This window comes from Nasonia vitripennis, chromosome 4 (assembly GCF_009193385.2).
Source record: "Nasonia vitripennis strain AsymCx chromosome 4, Nvit_psr_1.1, whole genome shotgun sequence".
Classification (NCBI taxonomy): domain Eukaryota; kingdom Metazoa; phylum Arthropoda; class Insecta; order Hymenoptera; family Pteromalidae; genus Nasonia; species Nasonia vitripennis.
The window spans coordinates 23,684,855-23,698,780 of NC_045760.1; the positions used below are offsets into that span (position 1 = coordinate 23,684,855).

Sequence of the window (13,926 nt, forward strand, 5' to 3'; positions counted from 1 at the left end):
ATATCTCTAAAACAATGTAATCAAATGCTTCCAAATTTTATTTGGTGATTAACCATAAAAATAGCTATCTGCTGCTAAAATTTTTAACGATTTTGTTAAGTGGTCCTCAAGTAAAGAGCTAAAATGTAAAAACCGATTTTTCTCAAAACTTTTGCTTCCTGTTATAAGGGTGTCGTTGCACGTCGTTAAAGTCCCTCCCTATGAATTCATGTCATACTGATAGAGGAGAATTGGCAAGAGTTCATCACCATCCAGCTCGCTTGCAAAACAATATCGACTGAAATAACCCTCTATCTAGGCTGTTGTAGTTTATTACGGCAGTCCTGTGTACATTACCACCATAAAAACATTTATGGTCGTCATTATTATTTTAAATTGTTTGTTGTTTATGCTACTATTCACCGTTTCCGTCGGCTGTGCAGAAGGCACACATTCTACCGACTATAATCTATCCGCGCACGGACGTATAGACGTATGAACACGCGGCGGTGATAGTAGTACTCAGGACGTGGATTCAAAAGGAGGAAAAGTCAATGAACACTCGCGGATTATTGTAAAACTTAGACTAACTGTTTATTGGTGCTTGGCTTACACAAGCGCGCCAGACGGGCGCATGCCAGCTACCAGCATGTAGTCGAGGTGAGAGAGAGAGAGAGAGAGAGAGGAGGCTTAAAGTCGCCCGAGTAAGCGAGAGTTGATAAGAACTAGTACTTACAGATGTACGTGGCCGGCACGGCTGTTCTAACCCACGCGAAGATGATCTCGGACGGATTGTCCTCGGTTTGGTTGACCTCGCAACCCTCGCACACAATAATGGAAAGAAGAAGTGGAAAAAAATGTTCTCAAACCCAGCAAAATTTTACTTGAATTAGAAAAAATATTTTATAATTTGCAGGTTAAATTAATATTTTTAATATTATAATTTTCTCATTGTTAGGCATGACTGCGACACGGAAATGCCTTATAGTTTTGTCATCGAAAAATGTGTGAGATGCGATATCTCACGCAATTTTCGACCGATCGGGCTGAACTTTTGGGAGAAGTCTCCTCTTGCACAAACCTAAAAACTGATTTTTTTGATGCCGATCGTCTACGTCTTTTTAAAATGCGGGCACAATTTGTTCAATTTTTGCATGTTTTTCGAATAAAAATTTTGGTGTTACACTATTGTCTCTAAGAGGCTTTTATCAATCAGGCTAAAAATTTGTGTGCGAACTCCCCTCGTAATAGGAAGGTGCCAAATTTATTTTGGGCTTGTTCCTGCATGTATACGCAGAATGCGGTCACATCCAAAAATCGCTAAAAATGGTTTTTTGGCTCTAATTCGAATTCTATGCATTCTACAAAAAAAAGTTATTGAGAAAAGTTGTAGATTTCGAAGAAATACAACTTTTTCCTATTTACATTTAGTTCGAGTTAACAGACCAAAATTGATTTTTTTTATAGCAATAAACCAGTATTTATCATAAAACTTTGAGGCTATACATTATAGATAAAAACCTTTAATTTAAAAGTTGTAGATATTTTACAAAATATGACTTTTTACCGTGACAAACATTTTTTCAAAACGCTGTGACACGCCCTATCTGGCCCAAAAGCCTTAATTGATTGCCTGACGCTCGCGCGAAGCGATAATAAAAAGCGATAATGGAGGCATACGCCAGTAGCAGTAAAAACTATAAGAATTACATTAAACTGTAAATACGCCTGCAGAGAAATTGGCATCATGGATAAGATCCGTCATCCCAATATTATTTCAATAATGGCTTACGCCAAAGATTTTTCCTATTGTTACATTATAATGGAATTATGCAACAGTCACAAAATTAGAAAAGTAGTATTTAATAAAAATGTAGCAAGTAGATTTGCTCTATCAGATTTGAATCGATACCATATCGCTGAACAAATCTGCATAGCTGTAGCATTTCTACACAAGCTAGAACCTCAAATTGTGCACAAGGACTTGAAACAAGAGAATATTTTAATCGACAATTATTTGACTGTTACCCTGTGTGACCTTGGAACCAGCAGATTCAAAACAATGCCTTCAAGTTTATTAACCACAGGTGGATGTAGGCCCAAAAGAACAGTGTTATACATGAGTCCAGAGATACTCCTTGATAATAAGTCGGATACTCCAGCATCAGATGTGTGGGCATTAGGTGGAGTAATTAAAGAACTCTTTACGAAAAAGTTGATTTCTCCCAGCGCTTATGAAGATGAAATAGAAAATTATTTGAAATTGAAACAAAAACCAGACCTTGCCAACGTGCCATTATATCTAAATGATATTTTAAACAGATGTTTCAATTATTGAACAATTCGTAGACCAAAGTCTAGCGAAATATTAACAGTGATACATAATTATCTAGGAATGGATTCATTTTAGAACTTAAGCTATAAAATAACTAATGTTAGGTTCGTTTCTGAATCGTAGTTCTTTGTACTATGTATCTTTATTCAGTCTTGGTGATAAATAATTTATTTCTTGCAGATTCTGATTGGAGTTTCTTTTATGATATACGTTCAAACTGTAAAAAGAATACTGCAACTGGCATCGTTGGAAACTAATCTTGCATCAATAGGAGAATCTACTGTAGCCTCGATAGCCCATCAAACTCCATTATTTTGTTTCAAATTTCATTGCTTACGTATTGATATTGCTGATGGTGATCAACCATATAATGGTGTATTTTTTCCAAAGCTTTTAATTTTATGAACACAGAATAAGCTATATGTAGCAATAAATCATATCGGGTATAGGTTATTAAAGTATGATCTGCGAATGATGTTGATTCTCAAAAAGTATTGGCTCAAAATAATCTAATCATTAAGAATAATTTATTTTCAAAGATAGCTAATAAGAAGTAGAATGGTTCTAATTTAAAGAGATAAAAAGACGGCGTTATAGTTAATCTATATTTGCAAATGTCTATTAAGAGATTATAAAAATTTACCGTATAAATGTTACTGTGATTTATAGGTTCGCAATACATAACACAGTGAGATCATTTTCTTTTCCATTTCCAACTAGTTTTTCATTTTCCTGTATAGATTATAAAATAATATAATACCATTACATATACAATACATATACATAACAATCACATATACAATAATCTTGCATTTTTAATTATCATATATTACATTATGTTTGATGTTCTGAGACGTTGCGCATTGGACAGTGCGGCGCCATGGCTCGGCTAGTGGTGCGCGCTAGTGGTGCAGGCGCGCTCCCCCCACTAGTCACGCCGACTTCACTACGGCATGCTAGCTTCGCGAGCGAGTCCCTCTCTCTGCGCGCGCTCTCTCTCTCTGTCTGTCTGTCTCTCTCTCTCTCTCTCTCTCTCTCTCTCTCTCTCACTCACTCTCTCTTTCTCTCTCTCTCGTCCCGCCGCGCTACCGCTGCGCGGCGACGATGCGCACTTGTCAGTACGCCTCGTGTTTTCCTCTGCGCTCGTCTCGATCTCGCTTCTCGGTTCGCGGCGCGACTCCTGGTGTGAACAGGAGCAGGTGCATATCAGCTGTGTCAGCACAGCGGCATCCGACAGTACCCGTTGATCCGCGGCGGCGCAAGCGCGAACAGAGAGTGTCCGCTGTTACTTGCGGTCGTTGAATGCAAGTTGGTTGTGACACTTCTGTGACTTGCGGAGTCAGCGTTATGTCCGCTATTCTCACCTCGTGTGTAGACGCTGATGGTTTGTCCACAGGTATCAAACTCTTAACTGCACGTCGTGACAGTGTAGCTGATGTGAATTTATTTATGCCAATTCAGGTTCAATTATTATTTACAATGTAATTGTTGGAGTTCAACGATACGCACACATACACAGATAGAGATGCCTACGCGCATAGTTCCGGATCCCCGGAGTCCGGAAGAAGAAAGAAGCGGTAGGTTAACGACAGCCACCCAGCGCACCACATCAACCATCAAGAATACTACCGCGTTATTATTTTGCAACTGATAAATTATTATTGAAACTTGTATCTTTTATTATTTCTACTAGTGTACTGCATTGAGATTATTGTGACTGTTTCTTATAAATAAAGTTCTCTTATAATAAATAAAATCAATAAACTCGGTTATGGGCCCAGTCCTAGTGTGAGTTAAAAGTGCAAACCCGTATATTTTTTAAAATACTTAAGAACAGTATCCAGTGAAGTGTAAAGTTGCAAAATGGCAGAAAGCATAACGCGTTATGGCATCCAGAAACTTAACGGCCAGAACATCCAGTGTGGTGTTACAAAATGGAACTTACGATGATTAGGGAAAAATTGTGGAAAGTTATAAGTGAAGCCAAACCATCGACAGTTACTGCTGAATGAACCGAGAAAGATGATAGCGCACGTGCTTTGATTGGTCTTACGGTTGAAGACGACCAGTTACAGCACATAAGGAGCGCAAAATCGGCGGCAGAAGCTTGGCAGTCCCTAAAGGATCATCATCAAAAATCGACGCTTACAAATAAAGTGAACCTATTAAAAGGATTGTGTCGATTATTGCTTTAGGAAGGTGGTAATATGGTAGATCACCTGCATAAATTTTCGATATATGTAACTCAGTTCTCAGCACTCGAAATGGATTTTCCAGTCACGCTATTGGCAGCGCTATTATTCGGGAGTCTACCAGATTCATTCGACATTCTCGTTACGGCATTAGAGAGTAGGCCCAATAAAGACTTCACCTTACAGCTTGTAAAGAGTAAACTCATTAATGAGTATAGAAAGCGTAAGGGGAATAAAGAATTGAAAGAAGACTCGTGTGAAAGCGAATCGGCAATGAAGGCAGCGCATCAAGGACCCACTAGTGAAAGGACGTGTTTTTTTCTGCAAAAAGACAGGACATATAAAGGCCAAATGTAAAAAATACGAAAAGTGGAGAGGCAAGCAGGAAAAGGCAAATAAAGTGACGTGCGAATCTCCAGTGTATAATCTCGTAGTTTCGTCGAATTCATTTATGGAAAAAGCGTTACTCGGCAAGATATCGGAAAAACCTACAGAGTGTTGGTTAGTCGACTCAGGAGCGACCAGCCATATGGTCAACAGCCGTAATTTTTTCATCAATCTGGACTCAAGCAGAAAAGGCTGTGTACGCCTTGCAGATGAAGAAAAACTAACAGAGGTGAAAGGCGTCTGGAAAGGCGTCATAAAGTGCGTCGTTCAAGACAATAAAATTCCAGAAATGTGCATCGCAGATGTTCTATACGTGCCTAGTCTGAGTTCAAGTTTATTGTCGGTGAAGAAACTGTCGAAGAGCGGATTTAAAGTAATCTTCGAGAACGACGAGTGCCTCATCACAAAAATGGAGAGATTAAAGCAATTGCCAGACTGTCCCCGGAGCTGTACCCGGATTAGGACCGCTGATAGGGCCTGCGCGGCTAGCGGAGCAATGAACCCGGGACACAGAGAGGATTGCCAGCACACGTGGCACAGGCGTTTTGGGCATCGGAATATAGATGCCATAAAGGACTTAGCGTGAAAGAAACTGGCCACAGGTATAGTCATAAAAGACGGCGGAAAACAGGAGACGTGCAAGTGCTACGTTCAGGGAAAAATGGCACGCTCGCTCTTCCGAAAGAAGCAATAAAGAAATCCCAGGCTATATTAGACCTTCTGCATACAGATGTCTGCGGTCCCCTGCAGACTCCGACGCCGAGGCATTAGAGGTATATACTAACCATCATTGGCGAATACTCGAGATACTGTACGACGTTCTTTCTACAGTATAAAAGTGAGGCTCCTACATGCATCAAGAATTTTGTCGAGATGACAAAAACGCAGTACGGCAAGAAGCCTAAAATTATAAGGTCCGATCGAGGAAGGGAATATGTCAATGAAGATCTACAGAAATATCTTAGAAAAGAAGGCATACAGGTGCAGTACACTGCTGCATATTCGCCGCAACAAAATGGAGTCGCAGAAAGAAAGAATCGATCCTTGTTGGAAATGGTTCGCTGCATGTTATTAGATGCAAATTTAGAGAAACGATGCTGGGCAGAAGCAGTTAATACGGCAAATTATTTGCAAAATATATTGCCTGCTAAAGCAGCACAAAAGACGCCATATGAGTTATGGACTTCCAGAAGGCCAGATGTGCAGAATTTGCACATATTCGGTTGTAAAGGCTATGTCTACGTGCATAAAGAGCAGCGAGGAAAGTTAGATGAAAAATCGGAGCAAATGATTTTTGTCGGGTATTCGGAAGAATCAAAAGCTTTTAGATTCTTAGAGACGGAGACAAATCGCATAAAGATTAGCCGCGATGCCGTATTTATTGACAAAGAAAAGCCAAATACCGACAACATCGTACACATCGAATTTCGAAGGAATGAACAGCTGCAAGCAGACAAAGAAATCGTCGAGGACTCGATCAGTATATCGGATGAAGAGTATGAGTCGCTCGATTCAGACAGCTCGGAAGATCTACAGCAAGAACCTGCACTAGATGCAGTCGACATAGAAGAGAAGCTACAGCCAAAGCCGGCAGCAGGTGAACAGTGCCGCCGCTCGCAGCGGACCAACAGGGGCGTCCCGCCCGACAGATACATGGCTAACTACGCATGTAGTGAAGAAGAAAAAGAGCCTAGCAGTGTAAAAGAAGCTCTATCTGGACGACATAGAGAAGAGTGGAAACAAGCCATGAATGATGAAGTCGAGTCGCTCATTAAAAACCGTACGTGGAAAGACAGAAAAGTTATTTCCTGCAAATGGGTGTTTAAAATCAAGAGAGATGCAGAAGGGCTTATTGTGCGACGAAAAGTACGACTCGTAGCGAGAGGATTCTCGCAAAAGTACGGCGTTGATTATGACGAGGTTTTCGCCCCCGTCGTACGGCAATCAACGTTTGGAATCGTACCAACCGTCACAGGTAGAAAAGGTATGATTGTAAAGCACTTCGACGCGAAGACCGCTTTCCTCAATGGAGAATTATAAGAGACCATTTATATGGCACTACCTGAAGGATACATCAACGAAAAAAGGAGCAACAACGTATACGAATTGAGAAAAGGCATATATGGACTGAAGCAAGCAGCCAAAATATGGATACTTCAACAGTAATACACAAGGGTTTCGATTGTATTGATTGTTATGTTTTTATTGGACCAGAGCACTTTACATATTTACAATGTAATACACAAGGGTTTCAATTGCATCGATTGTTATGTTTTTATTGGACCAGAGCACTTTACATACGATTAGAATACAGAGTTTCACTGAATTTAGATGTTGTATTATTATGTTCGCAAGTTCTACATTTTACGGTTGTTTCTTCGAATGTTTAGTCTAATCTCTTAGTTGAATTTATAATTAATCTTAGCAACTTGAATTATTATTAACCTGCGCACTTGAGATGGTTCTAAATACCCGTTCGTGGCGGATGCTGATTGTTATAATCTACACGCGTTCATGTGGCAATATATATTTAAGTTGGTCAACTGTTCTTGCTAGTGCTGGAGATTCTACTCAACGGTCCTTAGCTTGTACTTATCTCTGTGGTATGGATCTAAGTTCAAAGTGCTCTACGGTGTATGCTATGCCAAGGGACGGATTTAGCATGGTCCCAAGGTGTTGGACGGATTTAGTACGCTCCAAACACTAACATTCGTAAACACCGCCGCTTGACCTTAGAAATAGTCGCCACCGCCAGGGATGTCACTACGCAAAATAGCGTTGCGTGGATCGGCTCCAGGTTTTTAAAGCCTCGGTGCCGATGCAAGCAGTTATAAAATTTAGATAAAGAAGATCGCGGTAGTCCAATCAGCATTCGCCACACCAAGGATTGACGCGTACGCTTTGCAGTGGTGGTTCGCGCGCGAGGAGTGCTGACACAGAGGTTAGAGCACCTGCAGTCCGTATGCACCGTATGTGGGACATTACAATGCTACATATAACTGACCATGACTGAAAACTGGATTTGGTAAAGAGACACAGGTTGATTGTCATAACATATCCAAATCATATTGGGAACTGTCGTCTTGTCATTTCAAAAAGAAATTTCTGCCTTTAAAGAAGTCAAATCAATTCGTGGTATTAGAACAACTTTACCGAATTGTTTACCTAATTATTTCTGCTTGGCCTAAGTGAATTTAAAAATTCTATTAGTAACATATCTTTATAATTATTTTCACATGAATCTACACTTAGATACTATCTTACATCGCCTTGCATCCTATTTAAAATGTTATTATTAATTTTTAGTACATCATTGTTTTTCGGTGCTGAAATTACTTTTTTGAAAAGTTTATTGGTACTATTATTATCAAAGCAATCTCCAAAAATGTCCATAATTATATCATTGGTTGATAATAATTCTGTTGGAAGTAAAGTTATATCATTGTCCATTTCAAATTAGTTGGAATATTTTCCATCTCCAATTTTTAATAGCCATTTCTTAAACTCTTTGTCACAGTTACTAACTCTCACATTATCGTTTAAAGTCATTATTTGAAATGTACTCCATAAATGACCCTTTTCACACAATTTTCAATGAATTTTTGTTCGATTCCCATGTTTAACAACAGGTAGTGTTTGTTGGGAGTCACCTGATACAATCATTACTTTGCTCCCGAATTTAATGTCATTATTACATAAGTCTAAATAATTTATCTACTGCATGAAAAACATATTTTGATGTTATTGTTATTTTATCCTAAATTATGACTTCTACATTTTTCAGATTTTTCCCATATATTGAATTGGGAGTAATGTTGTACGTTGAAAGTTTATTTATATTTAATGGTAATTTAAAAATTACATGTGAAATTCTTCCAATTGCAACGGTTCGTTGTCTGTCACAAGGCCGCCTTTTCCGAATAAATAATAATTGCGTTTTGCAATTATTAATGCAAGTGTATTTTGTTCGTTTGTGTACGAGTCGGAGAAGAAGAGAGCATCGAGAGGACAGGCAAAGAGTTTCGAAGAACAGCAGAGCGGCGAGCAGCGTTGGCGAGTTTCCAGGAAAGGAGTCGAGGAGAAAGTTTTCCCAGAATGCGTGATTGCGGGCGCGAATTTGTAACTTTGCTACGACAAAGAAGCGTATGTTGTCCGTGAGTGCGAGACAGAGAGAGAGAGAGAGAGAGAGAGAGAGAGAGAGAGAGAGAGAGAGAGAGAGAGAGAGAGAGAGAGAGAGAGAGAGAGAGAGAGAGAGAGAGAGAGAGAGAGAGAGAGAGAGAGAGAGAGAGGGAAATCATTTTGCGGGTTTTGCCACGTCACACATTTATTAATAAATTTGCTGCTATACCAGTCCATGCCTACAGGTAAAGCAGACAAAACACTGATGATTCATTAGGAACAACTCTCAAGATACTTACTACGTAACTAGCTATACCATTTTTATTGTACTTATGGTGTTTGCATCACATTCTAATACATAAAAAGAAAATTATAGTAGAAAACAAAATGAAACGGGCATGGCAAGTTACGTAGTAAGTATCTTGTACGTAATGTCTATGTAATAAACTAGACTTTATTTGATTGATCTCAGTTCTTTTTTGTCTTTTTATTTCGTTGCGGAATATATCAAACTCGCCTAACCTTTTACTTTTTTAAAAGTCAATTTTTTTAGAGATTTCAGTCCTTTTAAGTAAATTTTTTTGCGCGTGTAAAGTCCGTATTTGGTGTAAGGACGGGCTGCGCGAGTATACAAATAATTATTTAAATTGAGAGAAACTAGCCTTCGGTTCGAAAGCCTTATGTTACTAGAGTTACACGCGGACTGCAGGATCTAAGTATGTCCCACGCTACTCGTCTGCGCGGACGCGTATTTGTGCGCGGACGGTATTCTGTCCGCACTGCTTGCTAAAGCGGACAGGTTCGTTTCGTGCGGACGTTGTTGGTGTCCCAGCAGTATTGTCACGCTGTAGTATCGCGGATAACGAAATTTCAGCGACTATTGTTCTTACCTAGTGTGACTTATGGTATAGACAGCCAGTGTATTTTCTCCTTCTATTCTCATCTCAATCGTTTTAGGTTGTTTTATGGATATTATTGATTATTATTATAGACTGATTGATTGTGATTGTTTTGTTTTATTGGAGACAAACCAGAACTCGGCAGATGTTACAGTTTCGGATAATTTGGTTATTATAGTATTGTTGTTAATGCGTCGTGCGGTAGCTTATTTGAATATACGGTTGATGCTTATATAATTGAACTTAACTTACAATACTTTTATAATCTCTCTCTCTCTCTCTCTCTCTCTCTCTCTCTCTCTCACTCTCTCTCTCTCTCTCTCTCTCTCTCTGTCGTGACTTGGATATTAGAGACTTCTTCATGGCACGTCAGATGCTGATTAGTTTTATCCTACACGAGCTCGCTATCACACGTACATAGGGTCTAATCCCCTTCCTAGGCCATTTCCCCGCTTGTGCATTTCTTATGCTTATTATTCTTGGAAATTCGGTTCCTGTTGCTAGCCGGCTTCTCCTCTTTTGGTTGTTGTTTGTCGTTCCGAGTCGTGCCGTGCCCTGCTTTGAGGTATGCGACTGTTTGTTTGCACAGCTGTGGAGTGCTGGTGACTACTTACTTGATTCTTGTTTTACGTTGAAGAATATTCGCTCATGTCGCTTTTATTTGAGTGCGTATATATGGCCGTTTGGTTTTCTGTAATCAGGCCACCTTTCTTCTTCGTTTGCTAGGCGGACTTTGGAAGACTTCTGGCTCGTGGTTGGTACAGGACGTTACGCCTTTCCGTGTGTGTGTGTTAGTGCGCCTCTTGTAGATGTTTGTGTGTGCGTTTCTTGTAGCTTGTAGTGTTTGGTTTATGATGCTGTGATTTGGGGATTCGCGCTCTTATTAATAGTTTTGTTGTTGATTATTCAATTTGGTTGTCGTTAGTTTCGATAAAGTCTCTCTCGATTTCGTCGTCTCTCGTCTTCTCGCGTTTCTGTATAATGTATTCGTAGTGCATTCTATTGAGTTCAAGTGAGTCATCATGTTCTCTGACTCTATGCTATTAGGTCTCTTTATTTATGCTGTTGTAGTCGGTTGCTCCCTCACTTACGCTGTAACTTAGTGGGATTCTGTTCTAATATGAGTTTTGATATTATTTTATACTGAAAGTAGAAATGCGAAATTTTTTAGCATTTCACAAAGTATAGATAATCTAAGTTGCTCTATGGATTCCCACTAACGCCGGTCTGCTATCGACGGGCCCTTCGCCTATTGCTAGATGAAGATTCTCAAACCAGAAAACAAGGAGTTCACTATATCACGTACGCAGAGTTTGAGTGGATTGCACACACTCAAACTCGGCGTACAGAGAGATAGCACTCGTACTCGCTGACCGGGTACAGCTACACACCAATAGGTTATTTGTACAAAAGGCGCTCCGTGGATCGTTTCCTGGCTTTTTAAAGACTCGGTGACGATTCAAGGACTTGTGAAAATAAATGAAACGCGGCAACGATCGACCAGTCAACATCTGACGTGTAAGGATGATGTACAAAAGTAAGTCTGTTATACAGTAAGAAGTGCTGACTCGTAGGTCAAAGCACTCGCTTTGATGTTCAGCGATCGGTTTCGTACTGTCGCAATCGATTTAGTATACTTCGTCTGTATGAGTGCACGGATGAGGTTTTTAATATGGCGGAACATACCTTAAAGGAAAGGCGCACCAGACATAAAAAATTAGTCCGTCTTAGGAGCACACCTTTTCTCCTTACATCATGATCGGCTCGATGTGACTTGATCGACACAAAGCGAAAGAATGAGACAACGCTGGAGCGGGACAGAGACGGAGAAATGTTCGCTAAAACTACTAATAGATAGAATATATTATTGGTAAAGAATAAATACGCCGCACTTGCTTTTATCCCTAGCAGCCATCGGTTACGCCCAGAACACTCTCTTTTTTCTTTTTTCCTTATAGGGAAAAAACGTTAAAAATTGTGACAATATCGGTGAGGGCTAGGGGAGTACATGTTGGTCACGAGGAAGAGGCGCGAAATACAATTTGTTGATGTATAATATTTTTAATTTAAAAATATATATTGTTATTTATTACATTCAATGATCGTTGTTACATTGTAAATTTAAGCTTAAACACTACAGTATTAGGTGTTGTTTCATCTGCAACTATTATTTCTGACTCGTTACGTAATCCTAGATCAAATAATGTTTTTGATAAATTTTGTCGCGTTTTTTCCTCAATACTTGGTACACTTTGAATGTATAAAGTTTTTGTTTTTCCAAATATATTGGCTGTAATACCAGGATTTTTCATCTGCAAATCATTTTGTGAACACAACAACTCAATTAAATCTTTTAATTTCAAATTAATGCTATTGAGTTGAAGTTCTCTTGATATTTGACTGCAGGCTAGACATTGCTCATTTTTCTCAGCTTTATATGTATAAGTATAAATACCGTCTGTATCCGTAAAAACCTGAAAGCAATAAAATGCACTATATTTTTTTAAATTGACGAAAATTAACAGTTTTTCATCCCTAAAGCATGCCTATGTTTTTATAAGATAAACGAAAGAAAAAGATGGTAAAAGGCGAAAGTCAAACCAACTTTCACAACAAATTATAGTCGTGAGCGCAAGTATTATTAAAAGGTATATAAAATCACATAATTATGAAATTTAAAAAACCGCTGCTTTTTCATTGGTACTGAGCTTTCCTAATTGTTTTTTGTTTTATTTTTTTCTAGTATGAAATATCTCTAAAATATTTTATCAACGTAATTTGATTTCATCATGAGACTTTAAATATGCTCCATTACCTGGTAGAAAATATCCCAACCAAAATGGCTTGGTTACTAATTATTACTACTCGATATAAGCCAACCGTTAACAAACGGTTGGAAACTTTTTAAAATTACGTTTTAAAAAAATTTTCAATTTTGAAAATTTTTGGAAAAATTAAAAAAAAAAATTTAATTTTAGAAACTTTTGAAAATTTCTTAGTTATGAAGCATGAGTAATTAACATTCTTACTAATTTTTTAAATGAGCTATTTATAAGCCAATGAACCTGATAAATTCATGTCGAAGTAAGGTACATTTTTACCCATGAAATCGTTGGTCAACCCACTCCAATTGGCTTACTAATCAAAGCAAAGGGTTGGCTTACGTTTCTACCAGGGTAGGTGATACTATTATCTTGGCTTTTGCTCGAAATTGAGTCGAAACTGGTTGATTAGACAGCGAGCATAGTGCTCTTGTTTCTCGAGCATATTTTTCTTGTGACGTAGCAAACCCCGAGAGACGAGTTTGCTTAAACGCCTTCAGGGCCCCGAATCCGGGACACTATATAATTTTTATAACGTTTTCCAAATCTCCTTACGATCTCGGAGGAGGTCTCGTTGGACCTCCCTAAATCGGGATATTTAGGGTTAATTGGGATTATTACGCACATAAGATACAATTGACTTACTCTTTATTAACTAGCTCTCTACAATACAAACTAGCAATAGATTCCTCGTTCGCTGACTCTTGCTCAGCTCATGACCGTATGTATGAGTATTTGGGTGAATGAATCTGATTCTATTGGTTTTGCGGGAAGTTGGTGTATCTGAAGTGTTGAGCAAAATATGTTGTATGAGAAAAATGAAGGATATGAATAAAGAAGACAATCACAGCATAAATCGCTTGAGTTCAATGTAATTTAATTAATAAATATAATACCTATGTTTTCCCGATCTCACCGCTTTCAAAGGCCAGAGCAGATTGAGCAATGAACTCAATTTTCACTATATTTATCAAGAGGCGCGGTAACGTCTTGAAGACGAGTTTGAGAAGCATTCGAACCTGCGGCGCTGCAACACTATTTGCTTTTATATTGGCTTCTCGAATTTTCAATTATAAAATACAAATATTTACATTATTGTATCTAAATTTATGCTTCCTCCTAGAGGAAGCTTTGTAATAGTAAAATTTTGAGTTTCGTCAAAACTTCTAGAAAATACTTTTTGGAGTGTTAGA

General features: G+C 38.7%; 2 protein-coding genes across 3 annotated transcripts in view; one reads left to right on the top strand and one right to left on the bottom strand.

The window, feature by feature from the left end:
• The first annotated feature begins 1,726 nt into the window (after positions 1-1,726).
• LOC103317602 (dual specificity protein kinase shkC-like) lies at positions 1,727-2,317 on the top strand. Its single transcript, XM_008216000.1, has one exon. It carries the CDS (start codon positions 1,727-1,729, stop codon positions 2,315-2,317), a length of 591 nt encoding a protein of 196 aa, XP_008214222.1.
• A 9,639-nt stretch (positions 2,318-11,956) lies between these two features.
• The window catches only part of LOC100117161 (NEDD8-activating enzyme E1 catalytic subunit), a 142,037-nt gene continuing 140,067 nt past the window's right edge, over positions 11,957-13,926 (bottom strand). For both annotated transcript variants that reach the window (XM_008215998.3, XM_032599598.1), the window contains exon 4: positions 11,957-12,385. In XM_008215998.3, coding sequence (XP_008214220.1) covers positions 12,020-12,385 — 366 coding nt within the window. In that variant the 3' untranslated portion in view covers positions 11,957-12,019. The remainder of the gene's footprint in view (positions 12,386-13,926) is intronic.

Coding starts and splice junctions, on each gene's coding strand:
- LOC103317602 (XM_008216000.1), top strand. CDS start 1,727: ATGGATAAGATCCGTCATCCCAATATTATTTCAATAATGGCTTACGCC.